We start from the raw sequence: 23,877 nt of genomic DNA on the forward strand, positions 1-23,877 counted from the left end.
TAAGGAATTGGCTGAGTGGCTTTTTAGAAAGTATGTATTTTATATCAGAAAGAAAAGAGAATCTACATCAGATTCTAAGCTGCTGGCAACTTTTCTGATGCTGACATGCAGCACAATCAGATGATTATTTGCAAGAGGAAAGCTCAACAGTATGCTACTGCAATCAGATTTGCAACTGTTGTCAGGTCATTTCAGAGAACTCTGAAGGAAAAAAAAAGTCCTTGCTCTTTATATCTCATTTATCCTATTTATAGGCTGCACCCAGCATGTCCTCATAGGTTGTCCAAAAATGCACCATAAATTCAGGCAGCAGATGTTTATCAAACAGAATCAGTGTCTTCAATCCCGACTGCACTCCAGCCACTTTCCTGACTTCACAAGCACAAGGAGACTGTCAGCTGGCCAGAGGAACTGGCTGGCACGAAGCTGCTGCACTAGAAAGGAGCATGAAGGACACTGTTGCACCCCACTGCTGCAACTGCACTCACAAAGAAATTCATTAAATGCTACCATCTATTTTCCATACCGGGCCAAACCCATCCCTGTGGTACCTCTGATAAAGCCTGGAGCAGTTTAAACTGGTAAGAAACATTGACACATTCTCTCACAGGAAGGGAATAACTCCCAGTTTAATAGAGCACCTTCCTAGTGTTACTGTAACACAGATGTGGACCATCACTGGTTTTATACCATCTTTGGTTTCCTTAAATTTGGAAACTGACACAGCCTCAGTCTTGTCCTGGTGGAAATCACGGTCCGAGTCACCCCAGGCTCCTTTGGGCAGTCTGATGACATTTCCTATAAAAATCTGACAAACCTATGCCCCAGAAAAAAAAAAAAAAAATAACCGGAGCAGTCTGGACTGTTTTCCCACATGCAGTGAGATTCCTAAGAGGCTAGTGAACTGAGCTTCTGGATGCTTAGAGTAACTTGATCAGTCCAAAAGGAGGTCCAAGAGTCTAGACTACAATATCATTGCTTCAAACAGAATACAGTAAAACCAATTAGAGCTATTCATCTCAGCCCTAACCTTCAAAACACAGAAAAGCACTGTCCATATCACTGCCTAAGAAATTACTGACTTCGCACTTATTTATCTGATGATTTTTTAGAAACTAGTATAAGACATCCAAATAGAGTACCTAACACAAAACATTAATACACAATGGCACTGGTTAGTGACAAGGACAGAGAGTAAGAAACCAGTATCAAGGAAGCTTTATATTTCATTACACCAGCTTTGGGGTTTTAAAAAACTTTGTGGATAACCACCCTTAAAAGTCACTATGTTTCATATGAAGTAAGCATACCATGTTAAACAGGATTTTGTATTCTGACCAAATCTGGCTCTTGGATATTGCAACTTCTCAAAAAAATCGCATGTCAGTAATGCAGACACACAGCTAGTAAAAAAACCCCTGATTTCAAACTAAAATCAGAGATGGAGAGCAAATTTTAAGAAGTCTAGAAAAATGCTAAGCCAAACAACATATTCGTGATACTTCAAAGAAAAGGTAACAGAAAGGAACAGATTCAGCACACTGAGTATGTGCATTTAGAGAGGTTAAAAAAAAACCTGTTCAAAAGAGGCTTCCTTGTAAAGTGTAGCACTAAAAATCTTGCGTATATCATGCTATTACTTAGAGGAAAAGTATTTATGCACTGCTGAGAACTGTCTTTACATAAAGGATGCTTACCACAGTGCCCAAGCCTGCTGTTATCAATCATTCACAAACAAAATGCAGTAACAATTACCTCGAGCAAAGTTTTGGATATTGTTTATTTTTGTTCCAGCATGATGCAGATAGCAGGAAATACCCCGGCCCTACAACTGCTGCATCAGCAACATTCCTGCTTCGATTTATCTTACCTGTTCCATAAGCAAAACAACTGCTGGACTCACAAAGATAGTTTCTCCTAAGCAACGACTACACAAGATCAGGCAATACACCTTACACAATACAAAGGAAAACCTATATTCATGATACAGAATTTTCTGGAGTGTTATTAAAAAAAATTAAATATGAATACTTGACCTCATTATCACTGAAGGTCTGCTTCCTTCAGCAATGATTTTTGAAGAAAGTAGAAATTTATTTTCTATCATCCATCTTATATGCATATATCACAATACGTATCACGACATATACCAACAGTGCTCTCTGAAAAGTTTCTGAAGAAGCTGACACGAGGTTCTAGATTTTCTAGAGCTATATATACTATAATTTTTAGATATGTGTCATACTAGTAAGGATCTGACTTTGTATGAAATCATATAATAATGTGTATCCTAATTCTACTGAACAAATCTATTAATGGAACACAAAAAGATTTACTACTTTATTAAAAAAATCTTTTAAATATTCTTGAAGAGATACTTTATATATGAACTAGAAAGCTGCCTTTCTAATCTATAGTTGTACGTGATCCTTTGAATAACTCACTTTCAGGAATTACAACATTACTAAGCTATCCAAGAGTGTCAGGAACTAAACAGTATTATTTTTTATGAGAGAATAACAGTTTAATAAAATCACCTGTGGATAATAACCTACAAATTCTAGCAACGTTAAGACAAATTTGACATGCACTGAATAAATCATTTTACAAAATGCAAAAATTTATTTTTCAAGCTAAGAAATGTTTCTACAACAGTTGTGCTGTATTTAATATCTTGTTAATCAAAGCATTCAAAATGATAAATGTATCTGCGAACCAGTTTGTTTAGTGGACATGCATGAGGTTGAAGGAGCTACCGAATACAGCATTTTAAAAGCTATTGTACATTTTGATGGCTCAAAAAAATGAAGCTTTTCTCTTCTTTTGGTATGTGACAGAGCACATACCTTTCAAAATATTAATCAACACAACAAAAATTTTTTCCACCCATTTTTGCACTTCCCATGCCTTCTTTTCTCCCCTTGAACTCCCACTTTGAAGTCAATATCCATTAACTGGAGCTTCTACCATGCAGTATTGCTCCGGAGAGACCGCCATCAGATAAGAACTATTCAATTGTATGTATCCCTTATTCACCCAAATAAGAAAAAAGAATTGGTAAATAAGACCGGGCCTTTCAAATTACAATGCAGATTACCATGCCTACATTTTTAGTTCAGCCCCAAAATGCACTTTTATAGCAAGAAGAACGTATGATATCATGAGCCATTAGTACTCGTGCGTACATGGATGCCTCCCGTTACGCACCTCGGGGAGCAAACCTCCTAAAGCGGGGAGCGTCTGTTGGGAAAAGACAACGTTAGGCTGCAGCAGCAACAGCTCGGAGAGGAAGGGGCCCGGAGAGCGCTCCTGGGGAATGGTACCTTGCAGCTCTTGTACTTAACAACAAACATACACAGCGCTTTTTTACACATTTGGACAACTGTACTCCCCCAGTGTTCTGGCTGTCATATTATATAATTTATATTCTGGTAAGTATGTTTGGGATCATTTTATCACCAGCTAAAAATATTAGAAAACCTGAGGCCTATATTCTTTCGAATAGTAATAACAGCTACTTGGTACGTGGGAAGTATTTATTTTTTCTTCCAAGTCTTTGAGTCCTCATCCAAAGCAAGGAAGCTTATTTAAAAATATTTCTTCTACTACAATTGACAAGCTATACAACATTCATCCTCGAAAAGTAGTTCTTTACATAGGGGTACAGTCTTTTTATTTAACCAAAACACCGACACTTAGAAATATCATACTCTATCACAACTGTTATAAGGAAACAGATGAAGTAACTACTGGCTTACTAAGTAGTTAGCCCTTTACATTTTAACTGCTGACACAGAATCCAGTGCCAATGCAGCAAAAAATGTTTTTTCTCACTATGTCTCTTAATCAGTAAGTGCTAATATATTTTTCTGGATTTACTCACAGCACAGAGATTATTCACAAGTTTATTTTATACATTAAACAACAATTTATTTATACATTAAATAGGATCGTAAAGCCATTAGTGAATGGTTAGTAACATCACACAGTTTGTCAAGTAACTACTCAAAACTTGAGAGTCCTTCTGAATGATAACTACTTCTTTTATACTATATGCCTTCAGATGAGGCACATACCCTAAAGCCCAACCTCAGGGTGGGGGTGCATAAGGCAGGAACCAAATTCTATATTAATATGCATAAACTGACATGTTTATTAAAAAAAAATCTTACTGTAGAACTCTGAAACTTGAAAGACACTGATAAGGGGAACCTCGTCATGGAAGATCAGATGGAATGTTTTCAGGATGAAGGCCAGGAAAGTTTAAATATGTGACTTGAATACTAAACTGATGCTTTGGGTTTTTTGAGAATCATGGAGGAAGGTTGCTCCATGATTCATTAAAGCTATTTTCTTTAATGACACGGGAATCTCCAAGGGATGTAAAAAATGTGCTTTAATATGCAATGAAATACTAGAATAAGCACTCTTATCGACTGTCATTTTGTAAACCTATGTGATATTCAAGAGCTCACTTGCAAAAATTCCATTCTATGCAATTTCTGCCACAGCTACACAATAACCAAAGAGAATCAAAGATTCAGAAACCCTGAAAACTGAAAAAAAAAAAAAAACCCCACCACCTCAAAACCCTGAGGAGCAATGTATCTGTAATATCTACTAGATATCACATCCAAATAACTTTGATTTAGATGTGCTTAAATATTTTGAAAATTTACTTTATAATTTTTTTTTCTACACCTTCCCAGATCTAACCCTGTGGACATACTAATCAGAAGGGCCAATATGAGGACACCATATCATGCTGCCTTGAAAGTTCATAGAGCTGTAGCACACTACCCACGCTCTACATCCATGGGTTGAAGCCATAAGTCATCCTGTGGACAAGATCAGCGACCAATTCACTAACAAAAATACTTTATGTTGATTGTTTAATATGTCTTAATAAAGATGTAAAGAATTACACATCAAAATCACAATCAGGTATTTCTCATTAAGCATGTCGGCCTTCAGCTTACCTAGTTGGCCTTACATCTTGCACCCATTCAAATACATTTATCAACATGCGCCAGCTGTAGTGCCCAAGACTTTTCATTCCATTTGCAACCTAAAATGAACTTGGCTATAGCAGGCAATCATATACATCGTCCAAGAAAGACAAAAGAGTTGGAAAAGAATTTTGAAAATAAAAACACATTAAACTCCCAGGGGAGAGGATGTAAGGAATAAACTTAGGGACAGAGCGTAGTGATAAGTTGTGGGCTGGCAACTAGATATAACTTAAAATGATTGAATGGCTACCATTCCAGTTTATCAGCATCTTATTATTTTAACATTGAACTGTGTTTGCCGAACAGATAATTAGTTAGGAAGATACATTTTCCTCCAGGGCAATTATTAATTTCCTTCTGACTTCAAAGAAATTAAAAAGCTCTTAGTGTAGATAAGCACACCATTATATTTCAAGTCCAGTTTAGATTCTCAGAGAACTGAATCTGCAATATGATATGCAATTGAAAAGGAAAAAAGTGTTTTGTTTTGGTTTTTTAAAATCTGTTTCAATTGCTTTGTCATTACCTGATATTCAACAATCAGATTTAAATTTCCCTCCCCATAGAAGAATATATATTCAAATAACTAGGGGTGGGGGGGGGTAGTATTTTTGTTCAGAAACTCAGAATAAGGCTAGTACTCATCTTTGAAGGATCGAGTTGCTCATAAAGATGCTCACACACTGCACGGACTTTCTGCACTCTGTGTTGAGCTTGGATTCAACTGAGTTAAAACTGATCTCTACTATAATAAAACCAGAAGAATCATTTTAGGATTAAACATTGGAAAAGGGATTAAGAAAGATCATTCTTCAACCAGAATCTGCTAATTCCCTTTTTCTCTCTCTACATCGCCCTTCCAATGTAACATTTATCTACCCCACAGGAAAATAGTATTAGTAAATCATATTATCAGACATGGAAAAATATCTATTGAACTATGTTGCAATTATAACACAGTCATTAGCCATTCTATCTAGTCTCTCAAAATACTGATAGCCAAAGAAAATTCTTGTACACTATTTTCAACTTTAATTCTGTTTTACTTTTTGTCAACATCTCAACACACTTGCAATATTTACACAGAAGTCTGAAGCTACAGATCATAATGTAAATTGTTTAGTTGCACAGGGCACATAGCTTAGCTAAAACATTCGTAATCCGCTGTGCATATTTTTTACATGCCTAAATAGAACTTGTTATAAAAGATTTTTGAACATTTATGTTCTTCCACAATAAAATGCCAAACCAACCCAAACCAAACTTGAATCAGATACATGTTTCCACCATCATTTTAAAATAAGAGTTCAAGTGAATTTGACTTACGATGGCATTTTATATTAGATGTACGTAAACAAATTTACTCTATGATGTATAAAAATTCTATATATATTTTACATACACTGAATTCTCTCTATATATATTCTATATTTTTATGAACAGAATTTACGCTTAAATGATTTTGTCCTAAAAACTTAGAAGAATCTTCAGTAGATAAAAGAAAAGTCAAATTGATTCCTAAGAAAAACGAAACATAAAGCGAGTTGTTCCAAACTTTTTCTCATTATGACCAATTTGTCCCAGAATGCTGAACAATGAAGTTGAAAATCAAACACAAGGAAATGTATCCAATTTTAAATTTTATTTCTTTCACTTCTTGCCTTCAGTATTACACAAGACCCTCCCCCTTTCAAATGAACTGGTTACTATGGAGACAGTGATAACTGCCATATAGTAACACTCACACCATAACCAGGGTACCTTATGTTTTACAGTCTATTCCATAATTTTCTTTTTGTTCCGCGATTAACAGTTTTAATTACGGTTGTCGAAATCAAAGTTAGAAATGAAGTACAAAATAATTCATTGTAAAACTCACATAAACTACAGGAGACTCAAAATCATCATACATTATGAACTAAATATATACTTATTAAACAGTAGACTTTTATTGCTTGATTTGTCTTTACCCAAGGCTATATCTATTTTGGTGGGAAACAGAAAACTCTAATTACTTTTCTACAATCTTAAATACAAATTAGAACATCTTATGTGTTCATCAATAAATGGAGCAAAGTAAAGGAAGGCATGAAATAAAGAAGCTATAATAAAATGTATGTTTGCATTTTTTCCTTTTTGCCTTACAAAGGAGTGGGGGGGAGAGAAGCTGTATCATACAGAGAGACCAATCTCTTTTCTTCACTACTCACTCATCTCATTCCAATACCCAGTTTTTAACCTGGTTATGATCTAATTCTGTACTCTTGGTAGGCAAGGATTCAATTGAGTTAAAGATTTTTAAACTCACTGCCAGTCAACCTTATCATGAACTTTCATTATGTGCATGTAATTAATTGGGTCCAATGAACAATATCAGCACTGAGTTATAGACTTTTTCCCCCCACCATATAATTAGAATATAATTACCCACAGGATATCAGAATGATGCAAAACCTTTCCTCTAAATGTGCCCTCATTAGGAAACAAGTCTCAATGTACATTTATTCAATCAGTATGAATTAATTAAAACATTACTGAAATAAAATAGAGTAACATTAAAGTGTATCTGACATCTATTAAAAGACTATCACTTGAGATCTGCACACACAGTTTATAACAAAACTCATTTAACTCCAACAAAAAATTTCAGCATACAACAAGCCATATATATGGCAAACAGAAAAGTAAAAAGGACTAGTTTTAAAGTTGACTGACAACAATTTACTAAAACATGTAAAAGTATTGCAGTGAGATATATTAAAAAAAATATATAGCATTGAACCTAGACAGATATGTAATTCTTTCATGACATACACAGTATCAATATTTTTTTTTTTTTTAGGAGTAACATTTGGCGAGTTCCATTTTGTGCCATTTTGAAGATGGAAGTCCTCTTATTTAACTTAGACCAGCCATCTAACTTTCATATGACCAGGCATTTATGCTCTCTCTAGCCATTAACAGGAGGGACAGTATAGGAGGATCATGTCAATCACTCTATTTTAGAGGAATAACTTTTGAGTCAAAAGAAACCCTAAATAAGTAATTTAGAACAGTCACCTGAGCTGAGATGGCTATGTGCATGGAGAAACGTCATCCTTTGTGATGTTACAATCAGGAAGGATACTTTTTTATTTATTCTTCATAGTTGCAGCAGTGATTTTGGGCATCAATGGATACCTAGAAAACGGAACAACTGAGAGGATATGGACCTGAACAACAGATTGCAGCTGAGAGACCAGTTTGGTTCTATGATTCTATGACTTCTCAAATAAGATGGATAGTGGCTTCGCAGCTTCATCTTCCAGTTCCCTCAGGTCCTGCATCTTATAGGTCCCATGGACTGCATTCCTTAGATGGTATCAAACCAGAACTCCTACAGTGGGCAGTTCTTCAGCTTTTGCAACTTGGGTGGTGTGGCCAGAGCATGTGTTGGTGAAGACTGAGGCAAAAAAGTCATTGAGTACCTCAGCCTTCTCCATCTCCCAGGTAACCAGGTCTCCCGTTTCCTTCTGGAAAGGGCCCACATTTTCCATAGTCTTCCTTTTAGTGCTGATGTACCTATAGAAGCTTTTCTTGTTGCCCTTGACATCCCTGGTCAGATTTAGTTCTATCAAGGCTTTAGCTTTCCTAACCTGATTCCTGGCTGCTTGGACAATTTCTCTGTATTCCTCCCAGGATATCTGTCCTTGGTTCCACCCTCTGCAACCTTCCTTGTTTTGTTTGGGTTTGATGAGGAGCTCCATGTCCATCCCTGCAGGCTTCCTGGTGTTCTTGCCTGGCTTCCTCTTTGCTGAGATACATCACTCCTGAGCTTGGAGGAGGCGATCCTTAAATATTAACCAGCTGTATTGGGCCCCTCTTCCCTCCAGGGCTTTATCCCATGGTACTCCACTAAGCAGCCCTGAAAAGGCCAAAGTCTGCCCTGCTGAAGTCCCGGGTAGTGAGCTTGCTGTGCACGCTCCTTGCTGCCCCAAGGATCTCGACCTCCACCATTTCATGTTCACTGCAGCCAAGTCTGCCCTTGAGCTTCACATTCTGCATCACCCCCTCCTTGTCGGTGACAACAAGGTCCAGCATAGCACCTGTCCTTGTTGGCTGCTCTATCACTTGGAGAAAGAAGTTATCATCAACACATTCCAGGAACCTTCTGGATTGCCTGGTATGCTGGTATGTTGTCCCTCCAACAGATATTCAGGTGGTTAAAGTCACCTCTGAGGACCATGGCTTTTGAATGCGAGGCTGTTTCTGTCTGTCTATACAGAGTCTCAACCACTCAGCTTGGTCTTCCAGGTCAGGTAGCCAGTAGCAGACCCCTGTTGTCCCAGCCCTTCCTTTAATCCCAACCCATAAGCTCTCAAGTGACTCCTCATCCATCTCTGCACAGAGCTTCATGCACTTCAGCCAGTCAGTGACATAAAGAGTGATAACTCCTCATCTTCCCTGCCCGGCTTTCCAAAAGAGCCTGTATGCTTCCATTCCAACATTCTGGTTACGGGAGCCATCCCACCACATCTCCATGATGCCAGTAAGATCATAGCCCTGCAGTCATGCGCACGTCTCTAGCTCTTCTTGTTCCCATGCTATGTGTGTTTGCATAGAGGCATTTCAGCTGGGCCCCCGAGGAGCTGACTTACTGGCTGGAGTGGCTGGAATTCCTTTGTGTTGATCTTCAGGTGCTCTCCTGCTGACCTGTGATCTTCTCCAAGCCCTGGGCATCTATTGCTGGCACTGGCATCCAACTGGTAGGACTGGGATGGACTGAGGTTCCCCTCCCCTGGCAACTTCAGCTTAAAGGCCTCTTCACCTGCTTGGCAAGTCTATGACCAAAGATGCTCTTCCCCTTCTCTGACAGATGGACAACATCAGCCCCCAAAATGCATGTCCTAGGTGAAAGACCCTTTCACTGTCAGGTGTATCAGACTATACACATTATTTTCATTAACAGACACTTATTAGTCTAAATTTAGACAATTCTGACATGGATATATTCAGTGTTTTCACTGTGATTATTGAGAGTGCAGATTTCACATACAGAGAAGCATTATGTTTCTCAAAAGGCGTCCCCGTAACAGGAAATACGAGAAACTAATTAATAATCAATAGTAATCAATGGTTTCTATGAGGAATTTGTATTAGCTAGGTCACCAATGTATTATTTATAATGTAAGTATACTCAGGACTTAAATGCATTTTGGAAGAAACTACTAGACGAACAAATATACTACAAAATTATAAAGTTCCCATTAAATCACAGTAAAATATATTTTCCATTCCTAACAACATACATTGTGTTGAAATACGTATTTAGTGTTACATTATTAGTATGTAATAATGAAACATGATTCTGATACAGGAAAACATATTTACTTCTGCTTATGCCTTCAAAATTTGCAGATAAAACAAACCTATTCAAGGGTGATTTGACTCTAGAGTGGTTTTATATATCCTCTAAACAACTTAACTAAACTCCAACTGTGGAATTAAAATCTTAATTCCTCTATCCCTCTTCCTCTCCTGAAAAGAAAATAGAGTTACGCAAATATAATTGAAGATGAAATTTCATGCTTAGGCTTTATTCAGTTTATAAGAATGACAAACAATAAATAACAATAAAGCAAAAACACTCCAATAACAAAATCATAATTTCTGTGTTACCTTTTAAAGTATTACCTAAAATCCTAAAAATTAAATAATGTAATGCAGCATGTAATCATCCAAACTTAAAATAATATTTTATAATTATTATTCAGAACTTGTCCAGATAATATCAAAATAACATTACGAACAAACTACAAAACTACTGACTTTTCAAAGAAAATAAAAAAAAATTACATAAATATTAAAGCCAGCTTTCCATTGCTTTACCTTTATTGACAGCAATGGAGTAGTCCCAGTTTAGTCAAGTAGAGGGCCAAAGTCTACATCCATCCCTTAGCAGATTTATAAACAGTCGAAAGGATTAATCAGAAAATAAGTAATCTACAATAGGCATGAATATTATTTTTAATGATCAGAAACAGGTTTAAGATTAGAAGGTATATTTTCTTGTTTGTCCTCCCTGCAATCAAACATTCTTTCTCAAGTCCAAGCATTTCTTACTCTTATTATGAAATATATTTAAAGAGGACCACATGTCTGTTCTGTTATGAAAATGATGATCCTATGACTTCCATCAGCATAAACCATCCAATTTAATATGTGAACGCACAAGTTAATTTTGAAGCTCTTTTTTCATGATAAGCTGGTCAGCTCTTTTCTATACAATCTATACATAGCATGCATTTTTATTTTCCTTGAATTGAGTTATTGTTTTTGTGGACAGAGAAATTTACCGTTCATGACTGCAGAATAAAATATACCATAATGTTGATGCATAGCTTACTGCAAGACCAGTGTCATCATTCTAGGTAACCTCCGGCTTAGATCAGAGACCTCAGCATTGCAGATATACAATATGCATCCCAAGCAAAAACTGTCCATAAGAATAACTTCATTATTCTGGGAAGTTGGATCTATAAAAGATGTAAAACGTACAAGTGTTCTGCCTATACCGTTTCTGGTAAGTACAGTCTGAGTAAGTGATAAAACCTGAGTCAGCTTCAGTTATAATATGCCCTGCAGAAAGTTCATTCTCACATGAAGGAAAATGCAACACACAGAGGATAAAGCAGGCTTGTGCCTATAAACTCATCAGCCAGGATTACCCATCGTATTTAAGGTTCACACAGTTCCATGAATGTAACAAATACTCTGGCAGTCAAGCCCAGCATTGTTTTAGCTGCTACCTATGACAGAGCATTACAGCTGAAATAAAGATATGGACAACTCACCAATACTACTGGGCAGATTGATGTGGGTGGTAAAATATGGTCCTTCAAAGGTCCACAGTCACATTCAGGTTTTAGATGTGAAGCACATTTGTTATGCAACTACAGAAAGACAAAAAATGAAGATTCAACTTAGACATTTTTCTATTTCAGCCTAAGAATAAGGACATCCTAGAATGGAGTGAGTTTAATTAATCTAATTGTTAATAGAGAGAGAAAAAACAAACACACTGGAGTGAAAAGCCTCTTAGGATTGACCAAACCACTTAATTTTTTTTGAAGAAAAGAACAGTGGATCAAAATATTTTCCAGTTTGGAAATTGCGCATATGGTTGGTCCAGCACACAAAATGAGAACACTGCATGGCAGTACAGTAACACCAGCATAGGGTTATGTGTGATCAAAACCTTCGTTTCTTGCACTGAGCCAGAAACTTCTGTCCTACTACTAGTTGGCAATCTGGGGTAATTCAGGGAAGCCTTTGGCATTATTGGTATAACTCTGCTTCCTAGCTGAAGCTGATAAAGTCACTACCAATTCAATTGTGATGCTGCAATATCTGTGAAAATATATCTGAAATATAAGAGAATAATGCAGGAATATCTAAGAGCTTTAAGCTATTTTGGTCTTGATTGAATCAGTGTTCAGGCTTCCATTGACTGCTGAGGAACCTGAATTACTCTCCTTTTCCTACTTTATTCTTAGCATTCATCCAGTTTTCCTGAAAGCAATGAAAAGAGTTCTACTCTGAAAACATGGAAAGAATATCCTCAGGTTTGCTGACTGAAAGAGCATTGGCTTACTTCTGTATTGTTAAAAAGGTGGAAGGGAAAATGTGTGTATAACATCAACATAAAATGTCAACAAATAATGATATATTTATTGAACTATTTGACATTAATAATCAAGAGTTCTTGTTGACATTTTAATATTTAACTTGAATGCCTCTAAACATAATGTTTCAACACATATATCCAGCCAAACAGTACAAAGGCAAAGTCGTGTGTCTGGATCATTCACATTTAATTAGTAAACTAGTATGCTTCACAATATTATTAGAGATAGCCACAAAAAAATAAAAATTCATATAGTGAAATTTGGTGAAAGTTTATTATTTTGGACTCGATGATCTTAAAGGTCTTTTCCAAACTAAGTGATTCTGTGATTATATATGTGCATTGATTCAATAAACTGTGCATTGAGTTCTTCAGGTAATATGCATTTCCCATTGAGATGAATATTTTATTTTTTGAGAAGATATGTATATTTGCATTAAAGAAAAATAACCAGGATAATAAATATCAGAAATTTTGAAGTAAAAATCTTATTTAACAAGTGATTTAGCTAGTATAATAGGTAGTAGCATACAGCATTAGTTCAACAGGTTCAATAGCTGTTATAAAATCCATAGTTCAATGTCTGTGTCTGTAAATCACATTTTTCCAATGACTGACTCATTTTCGCTTAGACGATTTAACTACGTTGGTATGAACTCTATTAAAATTACAGTAAAAATGTACCAGTTGCTGATGTACATAAGTTTTACTGGTAATTTGGTCTTCATAAAGTTATCTGGTACAGTTAATGTGGACATAACACTTTTGAATTTTGAACTGAATGGCACCTAATATTAGCCTTGTCCATATTCATTTATCCTGCAAAGTTACCTTTTCAGGCAGTTACTTAGCAACAGAAAATAAAAGTCTAACGAGTTTTGATTTACTCTGAGTATTAAAGCCTTATTGTGAGGGTATTTTGGTAGCCCTGTAATCTAAATCATTTGTCATGCTAATTCTCTGCCTCAGTAGTAAAGCTACTTGTACCATAATTAATGCACACCAGGCCATGTTACATCAAATAAAAGTATCTTCACACATTCAGTGGTAATTAGCAGCTTTGCTACTCAGTGGCATGCAAACTTATCTATGAAAAAAAAATAGCTTAATCTTCTTATTAGTCTCTGCTGATCTTTGACAACAGAAATGGTGCATACCAGACAAGAGAAATGGTAGAAGATACATAGCTTTAATGAAAATAACACTTTGACACAATGAAATAAATTAATATGCATCTCTTCTCAAAAGAAATGTTTTAGCAGATTTTAAATACAGTTCCCCAAAATTCCCCTACCCCAAACCTAGCTCCTGTAGAATATTACCTCCCTCACAACCAGATGCCTGCAAAGTACGAAAAAACGTATTTACTGGAGAGAAAACAAGGAAAAAAAAAAAAAAAAACACAAACATTTACAAGACTGTAGAGACTGTAGTAGAGAACTACAGGGTATATGGAAGAGGGCGTCACAGGCCTGGCTGAGAACTCAGTATAACTCCTTAGTGAAAAACATCTCTAAATTTTGGGATTTGATTCAGTTATTTGACAGTAGAAGTGACTCGATTAAGTTGTAAGAAGGAGACATATAAAATGCACAAAAGATGCTCAAAATTAGTTGTGTAATAACTAGCACCCTCTTACATGATAAAAAGATGTCAGCAACAAGCCCTAAATGTGTTGTCGTACAAGGAATTGAAAACGTATGAAGGATGTGATGATAATTATGTAACTTCAGAATATCCATTCAAAAATCATGCATCTGTTAGAAATGTAAACCACTCTTTTTTCAGTAATAAAGTTACTACTATTAGCAAAGGAAGTTATTGCAACAGAATATACAGAATACATGGAATTGCAAGAAAAGTGAATAGGAGATGGAAAAACAAGTAATCTGCAGTATTTTTAGAACTTTTAAAATATTCATTTTTCACGTATGTGAAGCCATAAAAATTAAATAAAAACATGACTAAAGATATTTTGAAAATACGATATTAATTTAACAGAAACCAAAAAATCTTTAAATTACTGATGCAAATACAATTGCAAAAATTCTAAACCTCAGTGCCAACATTTTCAATTTTGGTTGTCAAAAAAAAATAGACCTTTTCTCATAGGAATTTTTATAGTATTTAAGCATTTAAATATGCACACAATCACCTAGGATATCTTCAAAAAAATTTAACCAGTTCTTTCACAGTAATTCCAATGACAAACCATTCCTCAGTATTTCCTCAGTGAATACCAGTTCTTCTGGAAGTACTCTAAATCTTGACAAGTATCAAGAAGTAAAAGGCCTTTACAAATCTGGTCCAGATTTGCAGGAAATAATGGGAAAATATTTTTTCTGAGGAGCCACAGAATTTGCAACTTTCTTTGACCTTAAGAAGAAGCCTCACATAAAATTTATTTCTCGAATGATATACACGTATTATACAGATGTAAACACTTTCATATTTAGAGTGGAACACTCTAATTTATCTGTCTAAACACAGATAGCCATTGCCTAAGTTTAATTATCTGCATGCGAAATTTTGGATTGGGTGTTTCACTCTCTACATAAATTATCCCAATTTTGACAGCAATCTGGACTACATATTTGTTTTCTTCTAAAATATTGGTTTATAAGTAATCATAACAGCTTAACAGTGTAAGTATCCTGGATCTATTTTCTTTTATGGTGTTTCATATTTTGCATTCTTCTGTGAAGAAAATATGTCATAAAATATCCAAACTTGTGTGTTGAAAACAAACGTTCGCTAATGCCTCAGTCTCATGTTATTATTTAAAACACTGAACAAACGACGGCTGTTCCACAACAATAACAACAATAATAATAATGATATCAGCAAAAAAGCAAAAACCCTACAAGAACGCTGAATCTCTCCCCATTTAGATTTAAATCCTGCTCTGGCTAGGAACAGAAATACTGGCATTGCTCCTTCTAGCATGAAGATCTCACTTATAAAGGCAGTGTTCCTTGAATGTCATTAGTTCCAGTTATTGGTTTCTGCTGAATAAGGAGCACACAAAAGTTGTATATATTAGACTTGGTGCACAGATTAGTATATTATCAAGATGTCTCTGCTATTATTCCCAGATACTTGAAATCACTGTATCCTACCAGATGTCCTCAGTTTCATTTGCCTGTCGGTACACGACAAATTAGGGTTTTGCCCTAGTGTCATAGTGACCTTGACTTTCACCAGTATTGAAAACTTATAATCTTTCTGTAATGTAGATTTGGAATTCTGGTCTTTAGAGTGACATATATTCTTTTCATTCATACATAGGCTAGAAGCAGAGTACACCTTTAAGCATATCTGCTTGCAACAATTCAGGACTCCTACCAATATTCTGCATATCCTGTTTCTTAAACACACACTATCCATTCCTGATGACAAAACTGAACAAGACCTTTTGAATTATGAGTCTATGAAAAAGATACGCAGATTTTTGTCTCGCTAACCTGTGCTAAAGGTTTTACAATAGTATACTCACTGTGATCTGACACCAAACACAGTGAAGTCCAGTCAAGCCTTGGTAGCATTTTATAGTTTTGTGACACTTATCACATTTTGTTGGACAATTTCCTTCTACCCAGAAATGGTGCATTACCTGTAAAAGAAAAGTGTGGATATACATAGAGTTACTAAATTAACAGATACATGGCAAAGTTAATGCTGCTCCAAACTTACATCAGTATTCTTTTTGGACTTCACATATGTTTTGATGCAAGATGCGGGAGCTCTTGCGACACAGCGTTCATGGACTGTATACTTGCAAACTGAAAAAAAGAAACACATAAATAGATGTTGAGGCAATGGTGTTTCTGACTACGTTTTTATGAAACAAATAACATTAGCAGCATGCCATCTCTATATAATCAATCCCATCAGTCAATGAAAACTCAAACTGGACTGCTTTTTCCATGGAATATAAAAGGCCAATTAGAACAGGAAATATTATGCAAGTGAGAAATCCAAGAATGCACTATTATTGCATAACAGGAAATGCTTAATTAAATCAGAGCTCACTAAACTTTTTCACAATAATTTCCAAATGACAAAAATATTAAACAAAAATTGATGACTGCCAAAAGGTTTGGTGTTATTTGCTTATAGAAAGAAATCTATATTTTACAAACTATAGGCATGAGAGCAGCTGGCAAGCACAAAAATAAAAGCCAATGAATTTATATTGTTCCTTCTATCAACACATAAATCTTAAATGGCTGATCAGTCCATTTTCAGATAGTAATTGTTTCCATGCATTCCATGTAACCATCCCAACTTTAACTCTCCCAAATACTAACTCCTGAGAAGCCTTTTTCCCCCTAAACTTTCTGCACCAATTATAGGTAACTAATGTTGTTGACCAGGTCTGTAAAGATGGCACTAGCTGCATTTAGAAAGCATATAAATGTCAAGGTACAATGCAAAGCTCTCCTGACTTCAACTATACAACTGTGCTTAGTCAAGGAAATTATGCTACAGCTTATACCTGCATTCAATAGTCAACTATTAAAAACTGAGAATGAATTTCTCCCTGTATGGTCTATGTCTCACGCTTTTGACCTCGAGAGCAATTAAGCACAAAGTACTTCTAAACACCTTGCTTGCACCTATTACACAAACCCAGTGGGAGGCACAGCCATTAATCAGACAAACTGCAGGGAGTAACATTGTTGATTGGACCACGGAGGGATGGTGAGGCCCCCTGCAGTCTCCTCTTTCCTTTTTTTTCCTCCCACACAATCTAAAATGCAAATAATAAAATCTATAGCGATGCTTTGAAAAGATATTGGAGAAGACGCTTAGTGAGATAAGAACACAGGGTAACAGTTTTGTAAGTAGACTCATGCCCCTTGCTGCATGCAGTAACCGAAAGGAGCATGTGGATGTTCCTCAGATACCCTGGGACAATTGTTCTCACCAAATAAATGCCAAGGACAACAACAAATAAATTTTGAAGAGGTACACTGCAGCAGAGAAAATTACAGCTCTTGTAAGGTTGGTCTTTCTGGGGCAGTTTACTATATGTAACTCATCTACACATTTCTGATAACCGCTGAGGATGATGATCTATGTTATTTGCTCAGTAGAATTTTATCTTCCAAACATATATGGGTCTTATATTTCCTCACAAGGATCGAGTTTACATCAGTCTGACATAAAAGAATATTAAAGAATGTAACATTTCAAGATCTAATAGTCAATTCAGCATTATATATATATATTCCAGTTACTGTCATTAGCATTTATTAATCTGAAGTTATCTGATTTCTATTTGTTTGAATTTTAATAAATGTATCTCTCTCACTCCATAGTATTGTGAATGAAATTACATGATGTGAAAATGCATACTTGGAAGATTTACATCTGAATTATGTTTTAAAGAGAACCATGCCCAGTGAGGAGAGAGAAATGGTCGATTACAAAACCCTCATTTATTCAGACTAATCTCAAATTAAATCAATAAAAGTATGCACGCAGCAAGGTTCTGATCAGCTGTGATGGGCTATCTTTCATACCAAAAACGGAGAAAGTAAGTTACACTAAGAAACCGATTAATTTACCAAAAAGAACAATGAAAGGTGACTTGATACCATCGTGAGAAGAATACAGTGGGTACTAAAGATCTCATTAATCTAATGGAGCAGGGCATAACACGAACCAATCATTGGAACCATCTACCAGACATACTGAAATCAGAAAATACGTCTTAAAAAAAGATGATTAATCATTGGAACACACCACAAAAGAAAGATATGGATCATCCATCTCTTGAAACATTCAAATAGAGACGAGGTATCTTTCAGCAAGATTTGGCTTCTCAAGATACAGGCTATTAGCTGGTCAAACACAGATTATTAGGAGATACATAGATACAACTGAAAGAATTGAACTATAGTAACTGCATCTAACAGTCTAATGAAGGTCAAATTAAATGCATTAGTTTTTCTGTGTTTCTTCACATCATAATCAGTTGATATGCGAAAGGCTGCCAAGACTGAGATTTATGACTACAAACCAAATAAACCTACAAAACTTTAGAAGTGTTATAGAAACCTGATTTCTGGGAAACTGGAATTTTTACCTTCACAATTAACAAAACAAGAATTCTGTGGAAAATTTGAATAAACAAATATGGGACTTAAATGCTAGTCAAGCGAGTACCTATCAAAGAATACGAATAATTATTAATAAATACAAAAGAGGAATAACAAAAATACAAGGTTGAAACTTAAGCATGATAAGAAAAAAAGAAAAAAAAAAAAAGGCAGACTCCAAAGGAGACTGAGAGCTATTCTAATAAAGAAAACTCCCTCAAACAACAGCTTTGAAAGCCCAATATCCTGAAAAACTAAAAATGGAACCTTGAGCGCTCAAGCATAGAAGACAAAGGCGGTGACACCATTGTGCTGGCAAAGGTTTTGTAATGGGAAGCTACTAGTTCTTTGTTATTTAGTGAGCACAACGTTTCTAGGAATAGACATGTAATGCAAATGGACACTGAAATGCTGATACTCACAAGAACAGCAGAGACCTTGCTTGCCTACTCCGATTAGCATGTTCAAACAAAGATTACAGTAGGCAGGCTTGTTAAAGTGTTTGAGTCTCCATACATGCTGCCCATCATCTTTCACATTCTGCACAGGACATAAAAGAAACAGATTTGACTTAATAAAATAAACAATGAAATATACAAGTACCAATAAAAATCGGAGATTGACTCAAGAATATAAAAGACAAGCTGTTTCTTCGTTTAATACTCTGCACCAGATCACAGTATAATCATCCTAAATACACAGGCAGTGATAAAATAAAAAATTCTTCAGAAGCTCGTGGACATCCACGTGTTTCAAAAATGACTCAGAAAAGACACCAGGCTGCTGTCACCACTGCAACACAATGCTGGCAATAAAATTAGGCTAATATAAAATTACAACTAGTATTAAAACTAACTAAAACTTATTTTAGGCTAATTCTAAAAATAAAGGTGCTGCAGATTAGAAGGTGAAACCACTCAAAACAAACAACAGAACGGATTTTTTAAGAACTACAGGGACATTCCTAATGACCCTTAGAATTAGGACCATGTATCAACATATGTGAAGTGGGAAATCTAACCACCCCACAATAATACCTATTGTCGACTTTAATTTATGTTAATCTACTACCAACAGCCTATCAAAAATCAAGTATTTAAGGGTGAGACTTACATCCTGGACCTTTTCTCCAAAAATTGAATTCCTTGCATTTAAGCTTACGGTTTCAGGTAGCTGTACCGCTTGACTCAAATGTTGTGTGAATAGACTGATTAACTCATCAGCACTTACAACTCAGGGGCCTACTGTAACTTACGTGTACAACTAAAATATCAAATAATTTACATTTACAAAAGTAAGCTTTTTAGTTGCACAATCCTCTTCTTCCTCCTTAACGGAATCATTAGAAGGTTTTTACAACGATGTGCACTTAGTGCAGATGTTAAATTAATTCTATAAATTCCAGGTTTCGTGGCATGTCTGGCCATAAGACTTTTTTCCTTTTTACAATCATTAGAGGTTTTGATTTTTAAAAAAATGGATTAACCTAATGTAATATAACATCACTTGATTTTTTTTAAAACCTATTTTATTTTTTACCAAATATAACATCCAATGGAACAAAGGCAATTAATGTCTCTCAGCTGAAAATAGGCTGCAGAACTTTGATTCTTCATTATGTATTGCTAAAACAGTATAGTCGTCTTGGTCATTTTTACCAAAAAGAAATTGTGACATGGCTAGAGGAAAAGCTAAATCAGCCTCTGGTTCTCAGAAGCCACATCAAGACCTGAAGGAAAACCATCACTCCACGAAATTAAAAATGTTTGGTTCAAAGCCAGGCCCTAACCAGAACACAACTTTGAATAATTCCTACAAATTACCTAGAAACAAAAGGAATTGAAGTCAGCTGAAATTTTTTTTTTTCTCTATTGAGATACCAGGATCAGAGCCTAAGTGGAGTTCCCCAGATATTATCAGCAGGAGTTCAAATGCCATCTCTGACAGCTGGGCAATGTCAGGGTCCCCTTGCTGCAGAAAGAGCAGAGCAGATGCCTGAAGTGGGATTCTCAGCCTGGCAAAGAGTGTGGAAGTTTTCCAATTTCCCCTGAAGAAGCAGAAATAGATTCTGCAGCTGTGGAGCACTAGAAGTCTGTCAAGTTCCTTCATGACTGGCATCTGAAGAGGATGTATTTCATTAACTGGAGCTCTGCAACTTCTATTTTTCTTTCCATCTTACTAGCACATTCCACACATTTTAAAAGTATTGTTAAACTTCAATATAGTGTGTGAATTTCAAGTCTTCTGAAAGCAGACAATTATTCACTAGACAAGAAAGACCATGTAAACCTGTCTGAGAAAAAACAGTAAACAATGTACTCTTTAATTTTAACATTACTCAGGTCACCAACAGACACAGTCACAAACCAAAAGCAATTAAAAGGCACACTGACCAGCTTTCCTTAGCACAATATTTGCTATTTCTGAAAATTAACAAAAATTCATAATTATGCATAAACTTGCCCCTCTTCCACATTAGTTCTGTGTTACTTTTTCATTTTAATTTTATTTTTAAAGAATGGCCATTACATGTGAATATGTCGCTTCTTATTTGAACAGAACATATGGACTAACTTAGATGGCATTTTCCTTATCAGAAAAACAAACAAGTCTTGATGTGGGTGTTCTGCCAATTAAAACACTTAACTGTGTTACAGGCTGCAACTGATGCAAATCCATTACATAAACACAATGCACTTTTGGAAAATAGCAAATTAAATTTTTGCTCTTGTGCACTGCCAAAAATAAGCAATAAAGTGCTGCATATGATTATGCATGCACATAACTTTTTAAAACACAGCCAAGAAAAAAAAAAGACATAATATGAAACAAAGCCCCCTCAATGCAAGTCTTTAAGTATGAATAAAATCCACAATTCTGACGTATCAGTGCATTTACTGACATTCAGTCATTTTGCTTCCATATCCTGAGAAACAGTTTAAAAACAAATAGTCATTAAGAAGATCTCAAAGCAAGGCAGGTACAGTAAAAATCTCTTCCTCACTTCATTATATATCACTGAAAATGAAGTCTCCATAAGCCATACGCAGACTTCAGCACATAATGACAATAGTAACATTTATTTTGTTAACAACGGTTCTCTTAACTTATGGTCCTGACCCTTCTACCATGGCTTTGATTGCCAAAAGGACCTGACCTTAATAAGCAAATCAACCGTGACAGAGCCAGCCTCAGAACTGGTGCAAAATTTTATGCAGTCACAGAATTTAGCTAGACATCCCTAATCTGGTGTAATATTAACTTAATTCAGCTTTTTAGGTATTTGTAAATAAAGGTAACCAAAGAGATCTTAAGGTTTCAAGCACAAAATTCACCATTCTGAGAGTTAAAAAAGGGTAATGAAATCGCTGATAAATTTTCATCCTAGCAAGTATCAGCTCTTAAAAAAGCTACAGAGCGTCTGAAATATCAGCATGCTCACTCTTTTCTGACAAGAGTCAGTAACAAGCAACCAAGGGAAAAGGATGTTAGTGAATCTGTTAAATCATTCTTTCACGGCCTACTTTTATTTTCATTTATTTTTAAAATATTTATATGACTTGACATTTTTACAACTGATCTTTGTGTAACGTTCAGTCAGTGAGAAGGTGAGAAGAGTGTCCATTAAACCATGCAGCATCTCCTTTTAATATAAATGCAGTTAAGTTCCATATTCCTTTGGTGGTTCTCAGCAAAGAATTCACCTCAGGTTTTGTTTTGTTTCATTTGGTTTGGGGAGAGCAGGTTCTAACTCTGTTCTGGTTCAACTGGAGGGGGAGAACCATCATTCAAGAGACATGCATTAGGGAGGGCTCCTCAGTTCTACCTTCCAAGATATTTTGTGTCCCTGTGTGTGTGCTGGAGAAAAGTAAAAAAAAAAAAAAAAAAAAAATCACTTCCCCAGCCTTCATCCATGCACTCACCAGTGTACTATCCTGATCATCCGGAAATGCTTAAGTATTAATGTGAACATGAGAAAACAACAGCATAGAAAAGGGAGCACAGGAGGGGAAACTAATTTGTTTAAACAAGCTTCAAAATTAGCCACACTCCAAAGTTTCCCTGTCCCTAAATTGCTAGTCACCTGTCATCCGCAGAGACTGAAATGCTGCAGAAATTACATTTTAAATAATGGCAAATTTGTATACTTGCATGAAATAGCATTTATTTTACACCTTAGACACAGAAAAGGTTCTGGTTACTCCTGACATCTGCTGGGCTTTTACCAACCTCCAGGCAAAGGAGAAGGAGGACTGTAGAACGGAAAGGCATTTATAAACTTCCTGCAAAGAAGTGGGAGCCAGCACAGCATAAAAGTACACAGCACTGTCAAGAAAAGAGAGGTGCACTTTTTCAGCAGCTCCTGCTACAAAGTCTCACAAAGTATTAACAATCCCCCCTCTGCTGGCAATGCTGTGAAATGATTCTGGTAAAATAGCTCCTGTTAGCACTTGGAGTGAATCTGCTTCCCAGCTGGCCAGGAGCTGGCCCAAAGAGGCTGAGCCTCTGCTGCCTCTGGCAGGGGCTTGGTTTTGCCCCCTGTACATATGGAAACAGCGTATGACCCACTGGCATTTCAGCCTTTTACAAAACTCACCTGTCAAGACTTCAGACGGGACTTATAAAAATATCCCTGGGGACAACAGACGGCCAGATCGCCCTCATTCCTTGCTGAATGAAAGAAATACAACTCTGCAAAACTGCCTAGGTATTAAACAGTTATTTCAGACTTCGGCCCGAGAGAGACTTCTCATGGTGCAGAAGATCCCACACCAGACTTTTAAATGTTTGCAGTTCCCCAGTTTGGTTCCACTTTCACATACTCAGAGCTCAAAAAGTAAGCCAACAATAATGTAATATACAATGTAAGAAGTAGTATTTCCCAAGTGTGGATCCACACTTGAGTATTCCATCCCATATTTAATAAAAAAGGTTAAAAAGGAGTTAGTGTAGTAGCATAACAGCTATATATATTATTGTATTAACATTATATATTTGCTGCTTGAGGATCCAAAAGCAAAATTCTAAGAGTATTTGCTTCTGATTTAATTGAAGCACAGTCACACTTCAACACAAATGTGTTTATCCCATT

General features: G+C 35.9%; 1 protein-coding gene across 7 annotated transcripts in view; it reads right to left on the reverse strand.

Moving 5' to 3' along the window:
• DGKB (diacylglycerol kinase beta) overlaps window positions 1-23,877 on the reverse strand; it is a 320,219-nt gene that overhangs the window by 225,358 nt on the left and 70,984 nt on the right. For 3 of the 7 annotated variants that reach the window (XM_065627602.1, XM_065627604.1, XM_065627605.1), the window contains 6 exons: window positions 19,208-19,325; window positions 16,372-16,460; window positions 16,175-16,291; window positions 11,846-11,944; window positions 9,820-9,822; window positions 3,208-3,240 (listed from right to left, as the gene is read on the reverse strand). In XM_065627602.1, the coding sequence (XP_065483674.1) occupies window positions 3,208-3,240; window positions 9,820-9,822; window positions 11,846-11,944; window positions 16,175-16,291; window positions 16,372-16,460; window positions 19,208-19,325 (459 nt within the window). The remainder of the gene's footprint in view (window positions 1-3,207; window positions 3,241-9,819; window positions 9,823-11,845; window positions 11,945-16,174; window positions 16,292-16,371; window positions 16,461-19,207; window positions 19,326-23,877) is intronic. The other 4 variants (XM_065627600.1, XM_065627603.1, XM_065627599.1 and 1 more) reach the window with 2 other exon arrangements.

Source organism: Caloenas nicobarica, chromosome 2, assembly GCF_036013445.1.
Source record: "Caloenas nicobarica isolate bCalNic1 chromosome 2, bCalNic1.hap1, whole genome shotgun sequence".
In the NCBI taxonomy this organism is placed as follows: Eukaryota; Metazoa; Chordata; class Aves; order Columbiformes; family Columbidae; genus Caloenas; species Caloenas nicobarica.